General features: G+C 39.9%; 1 protein-coding gene across 1 annotated transcript in view; it reads left to right on the top strand.

Moving 5' to 3' along the window:
* LOC131880188 (trafficking protein particle complex subunit 10-like) overlaps positions 1–21,721 on the top strand; it is a gene marked incomplete in the record, with an annotated part of 83,558 nt that overhangs the window by 30,373 nt on the left and 31,464 nt on the right. The window contains 11 exon segments of the mRNA XM_059226731.1: positions 1,078–1,268; positions 6,958–7,145; positions 7,641–7,863; positions 8,423–8,604; positions 9,474–9,578; positions 10,177–10,558; positions 13,847–14,197; positions 14,440–14,921; positions 16,394–16,636; positions 16,918–17,175; positions 19,003–19,194. Coding sequence (XP_059082714.1) covers positions 1,078–1,268; positions 6,958–7,145; positions 7,641–7,863; positions 8,423–8,604; positions 9,474–9,578; positions 10,177–10,558; positions 13,847–14,197; positions 14,440–14,921; positions 16,394–16,636; positions 16,918–17,175; positions 19,003–19,194 — 2,797 coding nt within the window.

The raw sequence follows: 21,721 nt of genomic DNA, 5'->3' as shown, positions 1-21,721 counted from the left end.
CATATACTAGTCAGCTTTGTCCATTTTGCGTTGTCGAGATGTGAGAAACTTACTGTATGATTGCCGGATGGTTGCTGTTGACTAGATGTTTATTGCTTATTTGTGGAGGAGTTTATATACAGAGAAATCTGAGCTATGGCGATGAAGTGGTGGGAGCATGAGTAAGGAATAAATGTAAATGATGACGGATGACTAGAATATAACACTTACCTTCACGCCTTCCCCCAGCTTTCTCAGAGTGTTGTAGTCGTACCTTTTTTTTTTTCAAACCATTACCTCATCATGCCGAAATAATCTGTATTACTTCAAACATGAGTATTGGCACTGAACCATAACTGATTAATCATATCTTATATTGACGAATCCGCGGCTGTCCTCCCTTTGCCCAATGAAAAATAGTGCAAACTATTTTTTTTGTTTTATGCTCCTGAGAGAAACATATTTTTGGATCCTGAGAAGTATGAGGTGATTCAAAGTTAATGGACCACCCAAATTACAATGACAAAAATTGGATTTTCATTCATAACTTTTAACACCATCGTTGAATCTTTTCAAATTTCTGTCCGTAACATCTTCAAAATTCTTTAAACATTGAGGGAATCGGATTTTATTGCACACACGGATGGAATTGCTTTTCAAGAGCCTCGAAATTTGTGATAATGAGAAACGTTTGGACCCTTGGATTTATGAATGCTAATTAAGTTTAAAGTGGTGAAAAATTCTGATTCTTGGCCAGGCTCCACATCTACATATTATGTATGTGCTAGAAGCTCGTTTGACTCATTTGAAACGTCCATGTGTCTCTACTAAGGGACGAGCAGGAGCAGTATCCTGCATGTTAAATTCCTTAGAATAAACATGTTTTTTACCAATCTTAAGAGAGCCGAAAGCTATCAATGTCAAGGCATATTATGTTAGGCTAGAGGTCGTCATTACGTACTAACCTGTACCCCAACATGAACCATGTGACTTGTTACAGCAATGTACGTTTAAACAACTTAAGACATCTGAAAACTGGAGATGATCCATTACTTTAGCCACACACCCCCTATAGGCCAGTTTCTTTTTTTGTCTCAGGTTTGAGGAGAATATGCGATCCGAACGTGAACGTCGAAATGACCCCAATTGGAACTTTTGCGACTACTTCCTTCTCCAAGAAGAGCTGGCTTTCACGTATGAAATGTTGGGCGTTTACGACGAGGCCTTGGTCCAATATGACGAATTGGATGCCCTCTTTACCCAATTCATTCTCAATTCCAACGTGACTGGTAAGACAGGATTACGGCAAATTGGATCCCCACCTTTTACTTTAATGGGATTGCCCGAGTGTCTCGGTTTTGTGCGTCTTTTTGCCCTTGTTGTTTCGTGCTTGAATGATCATTCCACGAGACCATTTTGCGCACAAAAATACCCACAGAAGTCTCACCGGATCGCACGTGCAATAGAGAGACATCTTGGTAACAGGAAAATGGTAAAGCTATTCCTGCCTTCGAAAAGTGAGATGTTTCCCATTTTCATTCGTGTGTGATTGATGAAAGATGATGACATAATGAAATATGACAAGGTTTTTGATGTTCACCATTGTTGAAATGCAATGAGGCGAGAGATGAAGAAACAAATATGCTAAATATGGTCACCACAATGCGTATTGTGCTACAGTACTGTGCTACCTATATTAGAAGAAAAGCAATTCTGCAATAGTTATCAATTGCTGTACTGAAATGGTGTGGTTCCCTTTTGCGATCCCTTGAGCATTGTTTTTTTCTGTGCAGTGTCGGATATCTTCAATCTCCTCGATAAATAAACCTTAAAAGTCATGGGGGAATGACAATTTCTGCGGCAGATTGCAAACTAATATTGCAGCGCTTGAGCACTCGCTGTTTGGTTTGTTGTTTTTGGGTCAGAAATTCGTCCTAGACCTGACCAGAAAAATAGGATGAAACAGGGATCAAACTCGGTAGTAATGGTTTTACAAGTAGAAGTGTGATGCTCATAATTTGAAGAATGTTACTTACCAAGTTCGTAATTGCAGTTATTTGTCCCGTTGATCGCAATTTTTTGTTCTTTCTTTCAAATACCAAATTTAAATTTATGATCTTTAGTTGACAAGGGTTTCTAATTAAGGCTTGAACTCTTGAACATTTTGCATATTCAGCTATTTGGCCATATTTGAGGACCCCCTCTCTATGTACAGTTTAACAATTAACTTAGGAGAAGTGATATCTAAATGTGATTCGAATTTCCATTACGTAGAGTTTTGAAAATTTGACAAAACACACTTTGTTCCCAAATGATGGCCACGATGTTCAATCAAACGCCTTATTATTAACCTTCGTTCTCGGAGCACAAGTGCTCTGATCGTTTTTGATATGGTGTTCATGCCAATGGTGACCGCATTAAGATTTAACAAGGATCATTCGAGGATTTTGCAGAGTTGCAATCCGATCAGGGGTTGTTCTGGGGCACCCGAGCAAGAGGGATTTTCCACATTTTGGCACTGATTAAAGCCATGAATCGCCTCCCCACCAGGGATGAGAAATTACTAAAAGCCATTTTCTACCATGTGACAGAAATTGGTGGCAGAAAATGGTAGAAATTGGTCCAAAATAAGTGGCAAAAAATGGCAGAAAATGGCCAAAAATGGCAGAAAATAGAATTCTTTGTATCATTCTACATCATCTTTTTGTAGTATTTACGATCACTTCCATCAATTTTTAAGCCTACCAGTATGTAGTTTTGACACGTTGGGAAGGGTATTTTGCATCGAATGTGAGATACAACCACTAAACGTCATTGGCTTGATATCGAGTTTGAATTTTGCCACCGCAATCGATTTGAGTCAGGGATGCCATTGGACCTAAACTTTTTAAAGTCAAAATGACGACAATTGCATTTAAAAAAGTTATATCGTATTCAATAACCATTTTGATGACTCTGAAAAAAAAACTGTAATTGTTGTGGCTAGTCCTTGGATACTGTTATCAATTCAATCAACCATCAAACAGTATAAATATCAATATTTGAGGAACATTTTCCATTTCAGCCAATGCTATATGAATGTGCTTTGTAGCAAAGGACACTTGAAAAACTTATCCAACCCATATTGATGTGAAGCAAGCACCGACAGGGCAAGTTCAGCACCGGACTACTTGCCCTGTCGGTGCTTGCTTCACATCAAGTAAGAACTTGCCCCAACTTGGGTTTGTACACAGACAGTTGAGGGGAAAATGGTGTGGCCAAACTTACGCAAGGAATTTTATACTAGGCCAAATTGAATCAATCTATGTAGGACTAGAAGTAATGTGCACCAACAATGACATTGCAACATGGCTTTGGTTCAATGCTTGGTTTGTTTCTGGCAATCTGACTTTAACTACGAACAAAAAATCCTCGTTTTGCGGTGTTCAAGAGCAGATTATATGGGCCCCCTAGTTTAGGAGCGAATCTCTGCTTAAGTTAAGCTTGCCCAAGTTCTAATACTTGGCCAAGCTTTGCTTGTAAACGAGGATAAACGCTATTCTCCACCGATTAGTTGGCGGTGCTCATTTTTAAGTTTGTAGCCAAATGTTAAAACGCTTCGATAGAGACTTCAAGGGTTATCAATATCGTGTTAGGTTAGGTTAGGTTTGATTAGGTTAGGTTAAGTTTAAAAAAGTGGCACCGCCAACTAATCGGTGGAGAATAAGGTTTACCGTAAACGAGTCGAGTAGAACTTGGGTGTCTGTGATGACTTGCCACTTGCCCTTTTCCCATCAGTAGGTTTCAGTCATTAAATCCGCTTCGTGCACATTTACATATATCTAAGTCGCGCAACCTTCCTTTTGCTCCATGGTGAGATGGTTTTGAAATTTAAGTCACCAAGGAACGCCATACGTTTTGATCACTTTCCTAGTCAAACCACTATCAAGCCATCAAATTTGCCCAACGATTTGGACCTCTTCAAACCATCTTTAAAAAGTATTAATATGGCAAATATTTTTTGAGGCTTTAAAATACACTGCATAAAAACGCAAACTAAAGAAACTGGACGAAAAGTTTTCTACAAACCGAACGGTTCTTTTTGAATTTTACCTTTAATTTATTGTACCCGAGGCCTAACGTAACACGGCGGTACCCACAATACTGATAAAGTTTTTGTGCAAATGCCAAGACTACTAATAACGAGTTTCGTTGTTATTGAAACAAAAGGAATAACTTTCTCAAAAACCATCTTGAATTTTAGCTCAGGTTAGAGTATTAATCCATTTAAAGCCTACAAAGATATAATATTTTTAAAAACGTAATCAATAGATGTTGGGAGTTACCTTAGTTGCGTTTCCAACTAAAATTTTATTCAAATCCATCGAGCAAACGATGAGATATCTCGCTTCAAAGATCTTTAAGCAATTGCCAAGAAATATAATATGCTTTTTCTGGGCCTAAAATATACAAGGAAATATTTTACTGTTTAGTAGGTAGAAAAACCCGGATATGTTTTGTAATATAACTTGAAACTTAATATTGACTCAATATTTCACAATTGTGTTGCCATACTTGTCAATCGCATCTTTAATCAAGCTAAATCATGAATTTTGACAAAATTCTATTAACGTTCCTTAAAAAACATCGCTAGTACATAGAAATTAATCATTGCAAAAAGTGACAAATTTGAAAATTAAACTGTCACTTGTATTTTTCAAATATTTTAGGAACATGATGGGATAGTGCAGCTTTTGGAACCTAAGTAAAATGAAAGGCAATGTTACATCTTTTGTAAGTTTTAAGTGACATTATTGCATCTTTTGTAAGTTTTAAGTGACATTATTGCATCTTTTGTAAGTTGTAAGTGACATTTTTACATCTTTTGTAAGTTTTAAGTGACATTTTCAAGTACTTTTAGCTCGTAAAGAAATCTTCAAGAAAATGGAGAAATAATATTTCTTGCCGTGTCATTGAAAAAGACAATCATATTCCTTGGGAAGAACTGGAAACATAATTAGGGCATTTTCCGATTTTTTAAGGTGTAAAGCGCAACTTTCAAGTTGTAATAACTAAGCATCTGCTAAATAGAAGTTTTTGAAATTTTAGGCCAATACATAACTAAGAGTATGTTTAATACTAATCGTACGTTTTTTTACAATGATGCGTTTCAATGTACTGTAAGTGATTTAACACACTTATTTGAGCTACTTTTAAACATGTGTATTTCACAAAAGTTTCGAGAAGTCCTTAATGAAACAATTGGGCCTACTTTTTTGCCCCCTCCTGGCACGTAAAGAATCCCCCATCCCTGAGTCGCACCTGATTGAAGAGGTCGTTCTTCTTCAAGCAAATTCCAACGAACAAATACTGATGACAATTCAATTGCTAATTGTCCCCGGTTACCCAATTTTGATCATCTCATTCGAGTTCTCCAAAGGATCTATGAATTAAGTAGCGGTTTTATGGTTAAGGAAAAGCTATGTAGTTCCGCACTGTGAATAGTTTTCAGAGCCCATTCTTTTAAAGCGATTGAGAAAATTTTAGATCGAGAATAAGTCTGTAAAACTACGATTACGTACATAATCAGGCTCTTTTTTCTATGGAAGATTCTCGCTTTTGCTTTAAGAACTAAAGGCTCGGGACTCTGAATTTGAATTTAAAGAAGTAACATAGTGTGGAAAGAGACAAAATGCACGTTTCTGAGATGTGAATGGGTCCTTTTTGAGATTTCCGGTCCATAAGACCAAGATAGAAACGTTTCATTAGCTTTTAAGGCATCAAAATATGGGTCTTTTTGCTGGTCCGTCGTTTCTTGAGAAATTGTTTTGAAGGCCAAGTTGAAAGCAATTCCAAAAATGTTGAAACCCATTGTTAGGATCCCAAGGCTGCTAAGTGAACCAAAATGATTTTGGCTTGACTATAGAAAACATGCCAACGGAGCCTCTTTAACCAACCCAAGCTCATTTGAAAACAAGGCGTTCTAACAACAAGCCCAGTTGCATTCTGGTGTGTACCAACAAACAATATTGCTCTATCATACTATAAAGACCTCAATGTTGGCATTTTTGTTGCATTCGGTGGACTGGAAACACTGCATATTGAAACTGGAATGTTTAGGTTCCATGTGCGCTAAGTTTTGGGGAAAATCCTTAATTTTTTTGCCAAAATTTGCTTGAACTAAGTTTTGGAACTGTAAAGATTGAGTTTCAGTTGTCATTTGTGACCTATTACTAATGTTCTTAAACTTATGCGAATAACATTATTTACATCTTGGACCCTTATTTGCATCTCTTAAACGTTGCGCCCGTTTCACATTTTTATGCATTTTCGGCTTCTTTTGACTGATTTTGTTTGTGCCCAATAATTGTATTTTCACTAATTTGATTAGGAATTGGCACCCCTGACGCATGTCTGCACTTGACAACTCAGGGTCTGAAAGAGCATTTTAAAACGAACAAAACCTCAGAAACAGCAACCACTGATCATTTTCAAAGAATGTCATTGGCTCAAGTCGATTTCTAAAAAGCAAGTAGATTTCCTTAGGTATAAAAACTGGTGATCTCCGGGAGAGGCTTGAATTTTCATGCCCATGCAGTGATCACATCAAAAATTAGAATGTGCTTTAAAAGTATAAAACATCTACGAAATTCAATTGCATCCCTATTTGCATTCGCTGATTGCGGTTTTTTACATCTTTGTTTACATTGTAACCTTCTTTTTTATGCATTATTTTGATAAATTAAACGTTTAACTTAACGTTTAAACTTTGCTCCCTGCCTTTGAAATTTGGGGGACCTACCACACCTAATTACTCACGGAATTCATAAGATTTACATACATAAAGAGTGACGAATTCCAGTCGAATTTTTTTTTATATATTTCTGAATGCATTGCAGCTCAAGTTTAGAAGACCATGCTCCTAAAAAGGCATGGACGTGTTTGTCATTGGTGGTCGTGATTGATTACAGAGATCAAATTCCAGTATCTTTATTGCAGAGAGCCCGTTGTGGCTTCAGAGGTTGGCGGAGTCGTGCTCCAATTGGTCAGGACTGTCCTTGAATCCTGTGGTGAATCACGTTCTACGAAACGTCATTGTGAGCAAGAACCCTTCGCTTTTGGATCTAAGAAACTACCTCTTCTCGCGTCAATGTGCCATGATCCTTAAGGTCCACAACCCTTTGGAAGTACGTATGGTTATATCTTCAATGAAATAGAATAGAAAACGAAAAATATAAGGATCGCTCTGCTCCTTGAAGAAGCATTTTTGTCATCTTCGCAGTCATAAGGGGAACTTGATTCAATTATTCTACTTCTTTACAGAGTGCCTTTTTCTTAGAGGCAATTTTTTCTGGGAGTAGAATGCTTCGTTAGTAGATAGGCCGTATGTTTTTTAAAGGCTTTTATTGCGAGATTCTTCTTCCACTGCAGAGGGGAGGGGAGACCTAGGATCGAACCTATGAATCCGAGCATAGCTCGGTCGCGCGTTAATCAACTGCGCTACAATCATCTCCCTCCCATTTTCATGCGGTCTACTTAGCCTCAAAATGTCAAGTTCAGGTATTCACTCGCCTGTCCTTGTTGATCTCTTCCCCACGAAATCTGTATCCCATGAAGCATACGTGTTCATTGGAAATGAATCCGGATTCCCGTCTAGACATTCTGGTTATTTTCTTCTCTAGATGGCCAAACGTTCCCTCTCATTCCTGCATAACTCTGTGCAAGAGATCAACATTTTGGAGTTGTCCTTTCCTAAAGGCAGCATCGCCTGTTGGGTGTTCCTCTCGTGTTTGGAGATTCTGTTGACGTATGAGAAGTATTCGGATTCATCGAACCGCATTCAGCTCTATTGTCTGCACACGGCATCATTGTGGGAATACGCACGCAGTAAACTTCTCGAATTGGGTGAGTCTCTCTCTCTTTCTCTCTTGACATATGAAAAACGGACCAATTATTGCGATCCAACATCTGCGCATCTCAACTTCGACGAAAAAGTCCCTGCCAATGTGGGTTATCAGAGAGCATGGACCCATGATGGTAAATCCTGGTTATCTGCTTTAAAGTTTAGAGGGTTGAATGTCTGCCTACGTGTGCTTGCATATTGACACTGATTTTGATGAAGGAGATGGCCAAACTGGGCCCATAATTGGATGAGTTGAGAAGAAACTCGGGGAAGGGTCTTTGGGCGATATCCTGGATGAGATGATATTAGCCTGGAACATTCAAGAATTTCAATCTTGTCCTGGCTTACTTTGATCTGCCACAACTTGACTGAAAAAAACTGCCCCGAGCAGAGTCCTGCGTGTCAATGTGAATGCTTTGTATGCAAACGAAGCAAAGGCCTTTTAAAAACTTCATTTTGAAGCTCGCGCCCAGGCCTTGCCAACTTTGGTTGGAAAAAAGAACGTCGTTTCATGTGAACGTTTGAAGTTGTCGGGAGTTTCTTTAATCTGGTCTTCTTCAGGTAATCTGTGTGGGTTGATGCCTAACATGGAGCCATCGAGTAAACAGATCCATCGGGTGGTGGAACTTTCCTCTGGGATTCGAGACGACCATTATGTCAGTGTGGATCGGAAAGGTCGTAATCCCATTGAAAAGCTCAAAGAAGCCCTCTCCTCCAAGCAAGCCTTTCAAAAGTATTATTTGGTGAGTACTTACCGTATTTGCCCACTATTGCTGTTGACAGTTTGATCATGAATGACGAGAATCGAGTCACATCACCTTTGATAAGCTCGTCAAACGTTTGACGCCTCATCATCATCATATTCAGCGAACCTGAAATGTTTCCAGAATAATCTGGTCATTCATGGTTTGTTGCTTGTGACTCATTCAATTTCGCTCAAGTTAAGAAGTCAACAGGCACTGGCCTTGAAGCGAAATGTATGAGGAGCGTTCAAAGGTTCTAGCCGGGAACACGAATGATAGGAAGGCTTAAAGGTCACGCATAATACAGAATCTGCCCATTTCGTGGAAATGAGCACAAAGAGTTTCTTCTGTATCCACGCCATTCATCTTCCAATTGAAGTGCCGAACATTCAAAATTATGACTTGAAAACGCACAAAGCAAATCGATTATTATAACACCGGACTACTAAATATTGGTTCCTCATCCAAAACCAGGCATCCCAAGCCATTTTGCTTCCTTTTCAGAGAAATGACTCAGTCTTTTTAACTTGAATAGCTGATCCCTGAGCTTGCTGTAAAGATGTAATACTCGCCAGTTTCTGTTATACAAAGAACCAGACGAAACAACAAGATAAATACACACATGCAAAACAGACTTATTCTGGGAGGAAGAACACACATAGCATAAGAAACCAGTGTTTGATCGTCTTTTTGATGTGTTCCATTTTCCTCTGAGACATGCATCTAATAGTTATTTATTGGCTCAAATGTATTCCTCTTTGATGATCCGTACGTACCTTCCGTGGTTCAACGGAACAAGAGTACTCTCAAGGGCATGGTTGAAGTGTTCCAAATGTACCATGTACATATTTGCTTCTGGATTTCCACAGGAACTCTCGGAATTGGCCATCAGCACTTACAAACAAATAGGAAGGATCCGCTCGGCCAGATACATTGGGATCGATTTAGCCAAATTCTATCTTCTCTTGGAACAGGTAAGAAGATGTTGATTTCTGCGCACCAATGCCAAAGATAATAATGCATATGTGAATAGAAAAAAGCACTACCAACCATTGCAAGTCAAACGATATGTGCAAGCTGGAGGCAACCTACACAGCCAGAATCAGTCGTCGATTATTAGCACGATTGGGGTTGTTTCAGCCCACCAAATGGCGAATTTAACCACTCCTATGCAATAAATGCTGTTATATTTGCTTAGTCACTAAATTTTGGCCAATCAAACCGCAGTCCACTCTGTGCGATGTAGCAGTACAAAATCTGAATGGCTTTCCTTGCCTCGAGGGAAGCAACATCATTGTTTTTTTGCCCACACGGCCATTACATTTCTGAATGAAAGCTGAATGAAGCGTGGTCCAAAATACAAAGAGACCTCTCAGCCAAAAGTTATCCCGAGGTATAATGTTCCGGTTCTTCTTTGGTACAGAATACGTTCATTGTACTCGTACACTAGCCTAGGTGGCCCTGAGTTCTATTGCTTAATATGAAACCAAATACGGGAGAACCCAAAGTAGACCTCGCGTTTTTCAATTGCCTTTGCCAATGGTCGTTTTTCCTTTACTCTGTTCCCTTCAGATCCCGCAAGCCACCACGTTTCTGTTAGATGCTCTGAAGACGTTCCAGGGTGAAGGATGGGACCCTTTGGAATGGCAAACCCTGACAGAAGTGGCCCATTGCTACCGAAAACTCGACGAGAAAGAAAAACTGGTTCGCACATGCGCACAAATTGCCGCTTTTAAAGCTATGAACCAACCCGAGGACAAAGAAGAAGTGGAAAGAGGGAGAGAAGAAAAGGACGACCAGACGGGGGCAGCTCCCGAAATTAGAATGAAGACAGGAGGAGCCCGTTGTTCCGTTTCGCCTCTCAACAACAAGACGAACGAGACTGAAGATGAGGACAACGCCGGAGAGCGAATGAACTTTTTCAAAGAGCTATTGGCTCTGGCGGAACAGATTCGTGAGTATCTTTCAAACCTGACATCCTTTCACGCCTCCTCCTGAACAAGTTAGTTGTCTTTGAGGAACACATCAGCTTCAACCTTTTAGAACTTCACCTTGGCCGTTGTTCAGTTATGCCCAGTACTAACTTGATCGAAGGGACTTCTACTACCTTGTTAGATCACCGTCGTTTTGTTTTTTTTGCAAAGTTCTATGAAGCCTGGTGGTGTTTCAGCTCTCAAATTAACGCACCACCAGGTGTGAAAAATGTCCTTCTGCGATACCCTATTCCCGTATTTGTGCACCTCCAATCCTTCGTTATTGAGTGTAGAAAAAGGGGAGACTCTTAACTAAAAGGCGATAAAAAGGGGGAAGGTGAAGGTAACGAAATCAAATCGTGGTGGATGGGCATACAATTTTTAAAAGCCCTCCTAAATTGAAGGAGAAGAGATATGGTTAGTTGAAATGACGCACGAAGCTTGGAATTTGCCATGTTACGACAGAAATCTGTCAACAAAAGCAACCGATGAGCAATACTGCACTGAGCTGATTGTAGGTACTGTATGTTAAAAGGTGAACAAATAAAACCCCTAATCGGTGTTTTCCTCCGGCTAAAATGCAAATGGTCTCAAATTCTCAACTCTCCCAAAAGGCTTTCGTTCTTCTTTTTTGCATCCTTTTCTCCACTCACTTGCTCAATGTGTGCGCCGAGTACCAGAGATGGGCTCAAGACCTTGAAGAACAAACAACTTTCTTGACAATGCTTCTAAGGTCTACGATGTCTTCTCAATAGAAGTTTTGAGGTAGGCCGCCGTTTCTGGCGTTCTGTCCTTTCACTTAATGTGCTTAGAAAAGTAACAATAGATGATAGATAAATAAAAATATAGATATAGCCAATAGATTATGAATAGATATAAATATAGATATAAGCGATATACTAGAATAGATATAGATATACGAAATAGATTATTGTTATACTGAATTTTAATTAATATTACAAGTTTGATATCTAAATGTCTCTATTCGTGTTCTTTTGATTAGGTCACACTGAGTTAGGTAAAGGAGACATGCTCAGATGGGACTACAGAATTTTGACTGAGAGGTAGTATGGCCGACAGGGCGATTTAACTCCGTGGCTTATATACCTTATATACTACTGATGGGATCAAATAAATAAACACGAGAGGTTGCGACCAAAGCTACCAATTTACATTTTCGGTGGCATACGGCATCAGTAGCGGAATATCAGAACCCGTTAGTTAGTCTCAAAAAGTAGCTCTAATTTTTCTTCATCAAACCAGGGTTGCCTTATTGGTGAAACCTAAGCTTTTACCTTACGTTGGAAACGGCTGGTGCTTTAACTTTCCTATTATCTACTGCGAGTTGCTCAATTCAGCTACTCAAACAATGCATTTTCAAGGAGCCAAACTACAGGAGTATTGGAAACACTAAGGTGGGATATTTTTACTGATAGGAATTAATGTGTCTAAAATGACTATTGCATTATTATTTGTCCGAAATTAGAAATTAGAACAAGGAAGCTCTATTGGCCTCTACGTTGGTTCATGTTAAGGGTTAGGTTGCCATTTTTTGTGTTTAATTACATCACGTCACCCAAACCACTTGGCCTGGTTGTTGTTGTATATTGGGAGATCACTCACTACCTCTGGCTTAATCTGAGGCAGTCAAGTCCAAGCTTTTTTGTTGCATTTAAGTAAAGCAAAAATGACTACTTTGTCAGTTCAAAGAGGCAAACCCACAACAGTCACGAAGGGTGACGCAATGTTCCTCAAAGTTAAGGCTTTCCCGGCCAAAAAAATGAAAGAGACTTGGTACAATGGTTAGTGCAGTGTTCTAGTAAGGGAGATGACCAGTTCATTTCAATTTGTCACATTATCCGTCATGTTTCTTGCATGCTATAGAGATTCGTCATGTTACGTCTTACATATCTTTTCAGGATTCTTTAAGACTGTAAATGACAATTTTCCTTATATTCATCCAAAAGGGTCATGCATTTTTTTCAAAAAAAGAATTTGCAGTCGAGATTTACTTGAGTTTATCATATTTTTTTCTGGGCTTACAGACTTCTGTTAGCATAGCGAATTTCTTGAGGAAAAAATGTTTCTCAAGATAGTTTCTTGATTCAAATTTTAGACTATATCTCAAGATTTCTCGTTCTGGTTCTCATGAAAACGAGACTCTTGCTTTTAATGCTGACAGGACTATACAACAGCAAAATCCGCAAAAAAATGTTGGCCTAAATTTCCAATTTGCCGAAGTCTTTAGCCATTTTTCCATTTTCACACTTAATCAACTCTTTTTCGACTTTTTTCTTACTTTTTTTCACAATGTGGAACATTTTGGCCTCTTTGTCTTTTGAGTCCTTATCTGTTTCCTTCTTAACTTCTTTCTCCCTGTTGGGGACTCATTTAATTGTTACCACTTAGGCTTTATACAATATTTGATCCACCAACGAATTTTACCATCCAATCCAACTAGCAGTTTTCTGTTTGGAAAAGTCTCCAAAGATGAAGCTACGGTAGGGCCTGATTTCTAGGGCTTGATTTGACCAAAACCAAAATTATTTATTCAGCAAAACCGCTCTTAAGCAATAAAATTAGGATACAGAAGGTAATCAACTGTAATGATATTTGTATTAATTAAAAGAGTGTCCCAATGCCAAACATTTCAAGAAAAAAAATCTCAAATTCTTGTAAAAGGAATGAATAAAGTCAACGGACTACCCATGTAGTAAAAGCAATTGTGTGCCTAACTCTTTTTTTGCAATTTACACCTTCTTAGCCCATTGGCTCAACTTTTTCCGCATTTTTCGCAACTTAAAAAATATTTACGCCAAAAAGGGAACTTTTTCCCGAGGTCTACGTGATTAGGGACCCTACCATCAGATGAAGTACTAACGCGAGAGAGCTGTCATTGGACTCCAAAAAAAACAATGAGTATGAACTATGTCATCTTTACCGTGCCCACTTATGGTAGAGTAAATACTTCACGGACGGGAGATGCATTCACAAGCACACGCTCAATGACCTGCTCTTAAGATCCCCCGATGAATGAATTTAAGTTTTCACGTTTCTTTGGATGTGCAACTTGAAGAACAGAGATGCACAATGACGGTCTCATTTTGACAGGTTTAAAAGAAACTTTGGCGCAGGATAAAAGTATGCCGCTCCGATGAAATAACTGGCTGACTGGCTTCACAATAAAAGACGTTGGCCGCGGATCAATTGCCTCTTGAATCTTGAGGGATATTCTCACTTTCGTTCATGATAGATGGGTTTTATTTCAGCTACCGAGGTGAACATTGACGCCTGCCCGAACATGGTCAAAATCGTGTCGTGTCAAATCACGAACCGCTCATCAACGGCCTTGAAGGTAATTTCGGGTGCCGAGGTCACGTTGGCTTTGGAGGTGTTCAGCAATTTCCCGGATGAGATCCAATGTGACGAGATTGCAGTGGCTTTAGCTCATACAGAGCCATTGCCAGTAGCCTTGGTTTTAGAGGCTGAGAAGAAGAAATTACGGAAAACGCATTCAGGAGGGGCCAAAAGAACTCTGTCCAACTCCAGTACGTCGTCCATGGGTGCAAAAGGATCTAACTCGGGCCGAAGCACTCCCATGCTTAGCGGAGAAGACGCAGGTATTATTGAGGTGTTCATTTCAATATTGGGTTGCTGGATTTGATTCCTAATTGACCCGTTTGTCATTTGTTTTCTGTTTTACTCTTTGTGCTTTGCGCTTTGAGCTTTCGCTATTGTAAGGAGGCTAGCTCAAATACTTCAGTCTAAATGATAACTGCGAAGAGTGAAACCGAAAAGTAATTCGCTCGAGTAGTGACATCAGAATTGATCATTCTTCATTGCCAATTCCTTCCTCTTGTAGCTGCATCTCAGGAATCGTTAAACGATTTGTCCGAGGAGAGTCACCGTTTGGTCATTATGGAGCAATTCGACCGCAAACAGGACAAGACGCTAGCCGCCACGCGATTGCTGTGTCGAAATGCGGCTCAAGTTTTAAAGCGCAAGGACTCGAGTGGCATGATCCTCAGGGATGGCAACATCAAGAAGTCCGATTTCACATTTGCTTTCCGACTCACTCAAGTCTCTTTGAAGCCGGGTCGAAATCGCTTCGAGTTAAACACGGTGGCTGGACCCGTCGGGAAATATGATTTGAGCCAATTATCCGTACAACACAAAAAGCTGAACTTCATCGTGGCCAACCTGAAGGAATCTCTTTCGAAGAGCTTCTCGGTGATCAGCGAACTGCCCTCGATGAACATCAACACGAGTTTGGGAGAACTCCTCTGTGGAGTCAAGGAAATTGTAACCCTTTCCATCGCAACGGGAAGCCAGACGATCCAAAAGGTAAACTTTGAAACTGAAACTCTCTTGGCTTTATTGAATTGAATTTCTTGTCATGGGGTAAAAGGCTTGCTTAGGGATTCAAACTTTTGCAATACATGGGTGAACGTTTATTTTTCTAATACACTAAGAACGTATTACTATGATTTATGATTGGCATTGGTCAGAGGCCGGCGCCGTTTTTTAGATAGTTGAACTATTCGAGTTGCGGTAAGTTCCATAGACATTTCCTCAAGAGGGACAACATGTTCTGGTATATGTTGTTATTTGTATATTTGGTTCTTTGAAAGTACTTTCAGATAGGGTAACAATTTGTTCATAAACGACAATCCTAATCCTATGGACATGTTATTTGAATGTGGCCTCGAATGATACGCAGGACATAACAAAGAATATTCTCCAGACTATTACTAGAATTTGTCAAGGGTAGAAGCGAATTGATATACTTTTCTGCGTTTGAGACTCTCGAAGCAAAGAAATAGGTTCTCTCAATGACTTCGTGTAGAGCCAAGAAAATCTGATGGTTTCCACCATAAACTTTATTCATGATATTCAGATTGTTTGACATGCAATTGGACGTGGTAGTGTCAAAATCAAGCGAATAAATAGTGTATCCGCAGGGCTCCGTCCAGTATTGAAACTTTATAAAGTCAAGTAAAATAGATTAGTGTATTTCGTCTTGAACTGTCTGGAACTTCATTCAAAGTAGTGCTAAGGAAGTCGGCAAAAGAAGGAATCTTGTTAACCATGTCGCAGGTTTTATCAGCGGCTGTGATTCTCAATGTCCAGCCCTATTCTGTTCAATCTGGGAGGGAATTGATTTATATTTGAATATCAATAAGGTCTGTGAGTTGCATTGGCCTCCTTTCATCCCTAAAACAAGAAAGATCGAATAGAGGAAAGAAAGGAGAGATGGATTGGTTTTTGGCCTCGGTTCCTACTTGGGGGACCATCGCATGCTTCTGGTTCAACTTAGATTTGATGGAAAAGAAGACAACTAACGTGGAACGAATAAAAAACAGCAAAAGTCAAAACCAAGCCCTCACGTTATTTTCGAGTTAAGAGATGCTGAAAGTAGATCTTCATTGGCCTTTCTTTTAAAGCGGTCTAGTTCTGAAATGGGCAATTTGAAGGGAAGCAGGCCAATAAACCCATTAATCATTGGTAAAGATGCTCATCACCGGGGAAAATTGGCTATTGGGCGTTTTCCCAATGCTCACATGGGCTTCTTGTGTGAGCATGGACTGACTGTACAGTAGTCTTGTGAGTGTGTATTTGCTGGTGTGTAAAAGTGTTAGGAAGAATGTAGTGGTTGAGTTGCGAGTTATGTGTGGAACAAATCCCAAATATCCGTTTGGCGTGAGACTCGCCCTTGCTCGTTCTCTCTCTTTCTCTCTTGAGTATGATGTACGTGTACTCGTACGTGTTTCTGGTTCCAAATGGTCGTACGAACCTAATCGGGGTCTGGTTTTTAGGGCACTGTGCTGAAAGTGACTTGTTCCCGTGGCCTTAAGGGACAACAAACTGAAGAGGCGGAACCACTCAAGGGCACGGAGGAGCTTCAATCCCAATTTGAGATCGTTCTGCCAGAAGGAAACCCCTTTGAGGTCTTGCAAGTGAGGCTCACCCTTTTGGCGGAATTGCCCGTGGCCACCTCCTCGATCGTGGTGAAGGATAATAAGGGCCAAAATTGGATCCAGAGTGTGTCGGATCATTTGGTAAGTACACTGTAAATGAGCAATTGAAGCATTGAACCTCCACACAGGAACCGAACCATTTGCCCTTCGTCGAAACCTGCATGGATCGGAACCCAGATACTAAATACTATATTAAAAGATATATATATATATTAAAATATGAAGTGCTTAGATCTGAAAAGAGCGCTTTGGAAGCCAACAATGTTCCTGTTCAGACCTTGAACGACTAAATTGGACGAATTGGGACCAAACCAAAACCTAGGTGATGGATGGTTGACTCAAACATTTTTTTCTTTGATCAGATCCGAATCGATAACATTTGGAAGTCCCCCGGTAACGATGTGGTGGAACTGCCTCTCCATTTCATTCGCCCTTTCCACGTTTCCGTTCGATTGACGACCTCGTATGCCAAAAAGATTGTTGAGATCAGCGTGGTTGGTGATTGCGCCAAGGCCACGTGGTTCGAGATTTCCAATCCCGGATTGATTTTGATGAACGGGGACAAGGATGAGATTAAGGGCATCTCTCTGGAGGCTATTTGCGGCGGTGAAGACTCCTACGTGAGTAACAAATTCTGTAGCGAGCACCATCTAAACCTGCCGCCACTGCGAAAGGATATAACAAGTCAACTATTATGGCTGAATCTTCAAAATTCGATTGGAGGATAGCTTAATAAATTGTAAGTGCTTTTTGCTTTGCAATGCTAGCTCCAAATGATTTCGTTTTCCCGGAACCATAGAAAAGACAAGCCGTCGTACTTTTTATTTGTGCTGGTAAAGATGAATCCTTTATTTTGGGCTTACTCAAAATTTCCAAGAAAACTATCATAGCTGTCAAAAAGGCCTTAGAGGATTCCGCCTTTGACTACCTGTCAATGGGTGAGCAAAAGGTCCATCAAAGAGGCAGAAAGAGTTTTGAATTCAATGAGCAAGTCTCAGGCATGATCCACAAGGACCCTTCCACATCTATGAGAGCTATTTTAAAGGACTTGGATGTGTTTCTGAAACAGACCAGTGTGAGACGAATTGTGGCAGAGGGCTAAAGGGCTCCTCAAGCTATCACTCTTACTTGATGAGAGGGGCCCTACTACTTTCCTCTAAACTGATTGAAAGGTGCTTCAGAAACTCAAATAGTGCAGGTAAAGAATAACTCGGGGTTTCCCAGGCTTGTGGCCCCATAGGCTCTCATTTGATTGCAAGCCCTTGTGACTTTAATCGTAGAAGTGCAGTTGAAAGGGAGTCAGTCCAATGGACGGCCTAGTAATACCAATAGAGGTCAGCTAATAAAAAAGACAGTCATGTTTTGCGATCTCTCCCTAGAGACCCATTGAAGAGACCATGTGCTCGATTCAGGCCACGAAATGAAGCGTCTATTAGCTAAAATATAATATTTATGTTGTCACGGGAAGGAGAAAATATAATATTTATGTTGTCACGGGAAGGAGAAAATAAATTCCCAAATGGCTCCATGTTCAATCATTTCGCAGGATTTTTCAAATAGTCGAGCTAAGCGGCAGGTTTAAACAGTTAAGAAGATTATAGTGCCGGGAAATAGTCCTGTACCGTTTAGGAAAGCTCGTGAAAACAGACACTACAAGTAGAAGAAAACTACCCTCGTTGTGTTGCTCGGTATAAAGTAGAAATTTACTGTGATTCGAAGCCTTGCGATTACAAAAATACTCGTTGGTTGAGGTCTTGAGCAGATATACTGTATGCAATGAATATGTCTCACTTTGATAAACCTAATGTGTGCACTCCAAAGATCACGCTGAAATGAAATTCATGTGAGGCACGCAGTGTCAACATAACCACGAGTTATAGAAGTGCAAATCGTGTACAAGTTGCAAATGACTCGTTCGAGAAGAAAGCCCCAAGTAAAACGAATTTCAAACATTGGATTAGAAAGTACTTCAAATCTCGCCCTTAAAGATTTTTCAATGTGAAAGTACAAATTGAGAGGTTTGTGTCAAAATATATTTTTCAAGATGACGGAATAACCATTTGCTCACTCTAAGTTGTCCCTCTTCTTTGTGGACTGATGTTGCCAAGACTTTGGGCGGGTATGTTCCAAATCCAACCACAGTCTTGGTTGAGTGGCTGGCTGGCTCCCTTTCCCACGTTACTTTATGTACTAAGTTCCAACGGGCATTCGAAATGCAAAAATGAATGTGCAGAGGAGTCCCGAATGCAATTTGCCCGCCTTTGGTGGCCTTTGATTGTGCCCGCGGCATGCAGACTAAATCTTTTTCGGTCCTTGCACATTTAGCATTTGATGCGGACAAGTGGCTCCCCTTCACTTTACCTATTATTATGGTAGTGAATAGGGTCCTTTGTATTCTTCTCGCGTTTTCCTTACACTCAATGAAATTGTGCCTCTACATTTTCTAGGAGATTTCTAAAGATGGCTCGTGCACTTTCTTCTACGATCTGAACATTGCTCCTGAAGTGGAAACGCGGCACCTGCCCACCGTCATGAAGACACGAGCCACCCTGGATTATTGTCGGATTGACGAGATTTCCGGCGATCATCTCGATGACAAGCGATCCATTCAGATCATGCCTGACTTTGTGGACTACACGGTAGGTGGATACTTCATGAAAAGTTTCATTATTTCAATGTTTACTCGAGACCGTCCTAAATCATGCTTGCACGTTCAACAGCCTCCAAAATTCACACTAAAGTTATAGTTAAGATCAGATGGACGTTTTATATTGACATTTGTGTGAGATCTTTGCTTAAGTTATGTCTTCAATCTCTAAAAGCCAAAGCCAAATGACTGTGTTTAGGTTGCAAGGAATGAGCCGAAGGACTCAAATGTTCATGCGCTTATGATTGAATAATCAAGGATTGAACCGGAACGTAACCTGAATAAATAGTACTTTCGACGGGTTTTTTTTTTGCTTTATCACGCTAGATTTGAGGGCAACCTATGCTTTCACCAATGTATTCCATAGGCATCATTTTTCCACACTTTGTGGCGTTTCATGGGCATTCAAGATCCGGACAACATTTTGGTCCAACTTGTTGGCCAATCGAAGTAATGATGTTATCAATGTTGCTCATCAACCTGCAACGGGACGGAATATCACCAGAATAAGAGAAATAGTTGCAAGAGGGATCAATCTGGCAAAGGCTTTGGCATCTCCATACTGATGGAATATTGAATATTTGTTGAATCGAGGGTCCAATGTAATCCAAATCTTTGTCAAAGCAACCTTGGCAATGCAAAATACTGAGAGATCAATTGAGCGAGTAAAACATATCAGTAACTCCTTACCATTATGCAAATCTCCCTTGGGTTGCGAAAAATTGGGTTGCAAAGTTGTCCCACGTATGATAAGTGCCTGTGCTTCGAGACTGAAAATGGATCCAAGGGAAAGAATCATGAGGGTCTTCATTGTGCCTAAGGTCCGGATTCGGCGTTGTTCCACATTTGAATGAACTGACTTTGAAATCTGCGCCATCAACCTGGTGTTTGCTTTAGACCGAAATCTGTTATGAAAGTCTACGTTGGCCCTTCATTTTGTAGGTTCATGAAGACGAATGAAGCTCTGATAAGGTTGCTAGTTTTGGCCGAAAGTTGCTACTTGCGATCAGGTTCGCCAAAGGTGCCAATTTGGTGCTAAGATTGACTATGTCTTTTTGGCGTAGATTTGCTTTTTCGGTACAAAGCAGCTTTTGTTTTAAATCATTAGGTAAAACATAAAGCCACCGGATACCAATAGCTAATGCCTACAACCACTTACTAATCTAACTATGCCTAACTACATCCGAACCCTTTTTATTAGTAAAGCCATTCCATTCTGGCAAGTCCTCAATTACAATTTGCGTTTGTTCAAGCCTGAACGAACACACATGCTCCCCTGTGAGTAAAAAAACAAGTTCAAATCTTAAGTAAATAATGCGACAAAAATATCGTAACCAGGGCTCGGAATAAAAAATCTTTTCGAGTGTCAAATAATCACTAAAAAAATCTTTTAAAGCACGAATTTTTTTTTTTCAGAGCCAAAACAAAGATGTACAGTAAGCCTGTTTGAATGCAACATAAGACATGTAAAATGACAAAATGAAACAAAATCTGCAAAATTTTGAACTTATGACAGAAGGATGAAAGATCTTTCATTGTTTCAAAACCTTTGAAATAAAAAAAGCCATAGTAGTTGTCATCTAGCTTGGACCCCCAAATTAATACCCAAAATCATGCAAGTTTCTAGATCAAATCTGGTTACTCTGGTTGCTTTATCTCAGCTATTCCTCAGGGTCAAGAGACGTAAGCTCAAAAATCAAATATTTTTATATTTGCTCTTTTTGTTTGTAAAGTAATAGGATTCTAGTTGCGTGTTATGAAAAGCTTGAGCTTCTGCCAAATAAGGCAATCAGGAACAATGTAGGAATGGGAGAGCTCCTGTTTGGGGACAAACCGAAAAGATTGGGACCATACTATACGCATATCCAAAAGTATTCATTAGATTTGTCCTCAATCAAGTTTAGGGTCAATTGTAGTGATTGTAAAGGTTAAGTACACTTTTGAGCCCTTCACCATCCAGGCTATTCAAAACAATGAAGTACTCTCTTCTGTTACGGGTTCCTTCAATGATCTATTTGCTACCTTTTTTAAGTTTATAGTACACTCAATGAGTGTCACGAGCCTGGAGAAAAATGTTTTGACGTTAAGCATAGATTCGAAGAAGTTTTAAAATCATGCCGATAACTCAGATTTTAGAACGGTTACCCAATTGATTGAGCATATAGAGCACGTCATTGAGGGACGAGAGAGTCATGAGTCAGTTGATGTAGTCCCAATGTGGACTAGTGGTAGTGAACCAATGAAGGTAATGAAAAAGAAAGGACCTAAAGTGGAGCCCTGGGGAACACCCGACTTGACATCATGTGTGTCACTAAAGGATCCCTCGACCTTAACTATATCCTGCCTTACTGTAGATCTTCTCAAATACTTTGGCAATATAATCGATACTTGAGTTGAGAAACAATCTTCGTTTTCCGTCTCCTAAGGGATTTTAGTGCTTGTCTCTGTAGAGGATACGTTAGAGCAGATTATAAAACTGATTTAGACCTTAGTTCCTTTTTATTACTGGCATCGAAATC

This window comes from Tigriopus californicus, chromosome 5 (assembly GCF_007210705.1).
Source record: "Tigriopus californicus strain San Diego chromosome 5, Tcal_SD_v2.1, whole genome shotgun sequence".
NCBI lineage: Eukaryota > Metazoa > Arthropoda > Copepoda > Harpacticoida > Harpacticidae > Tigriopus > Tigriopus californicus.
This window is presented reverse-complemented; position numbering and strand designations above follow the sequence as displayed.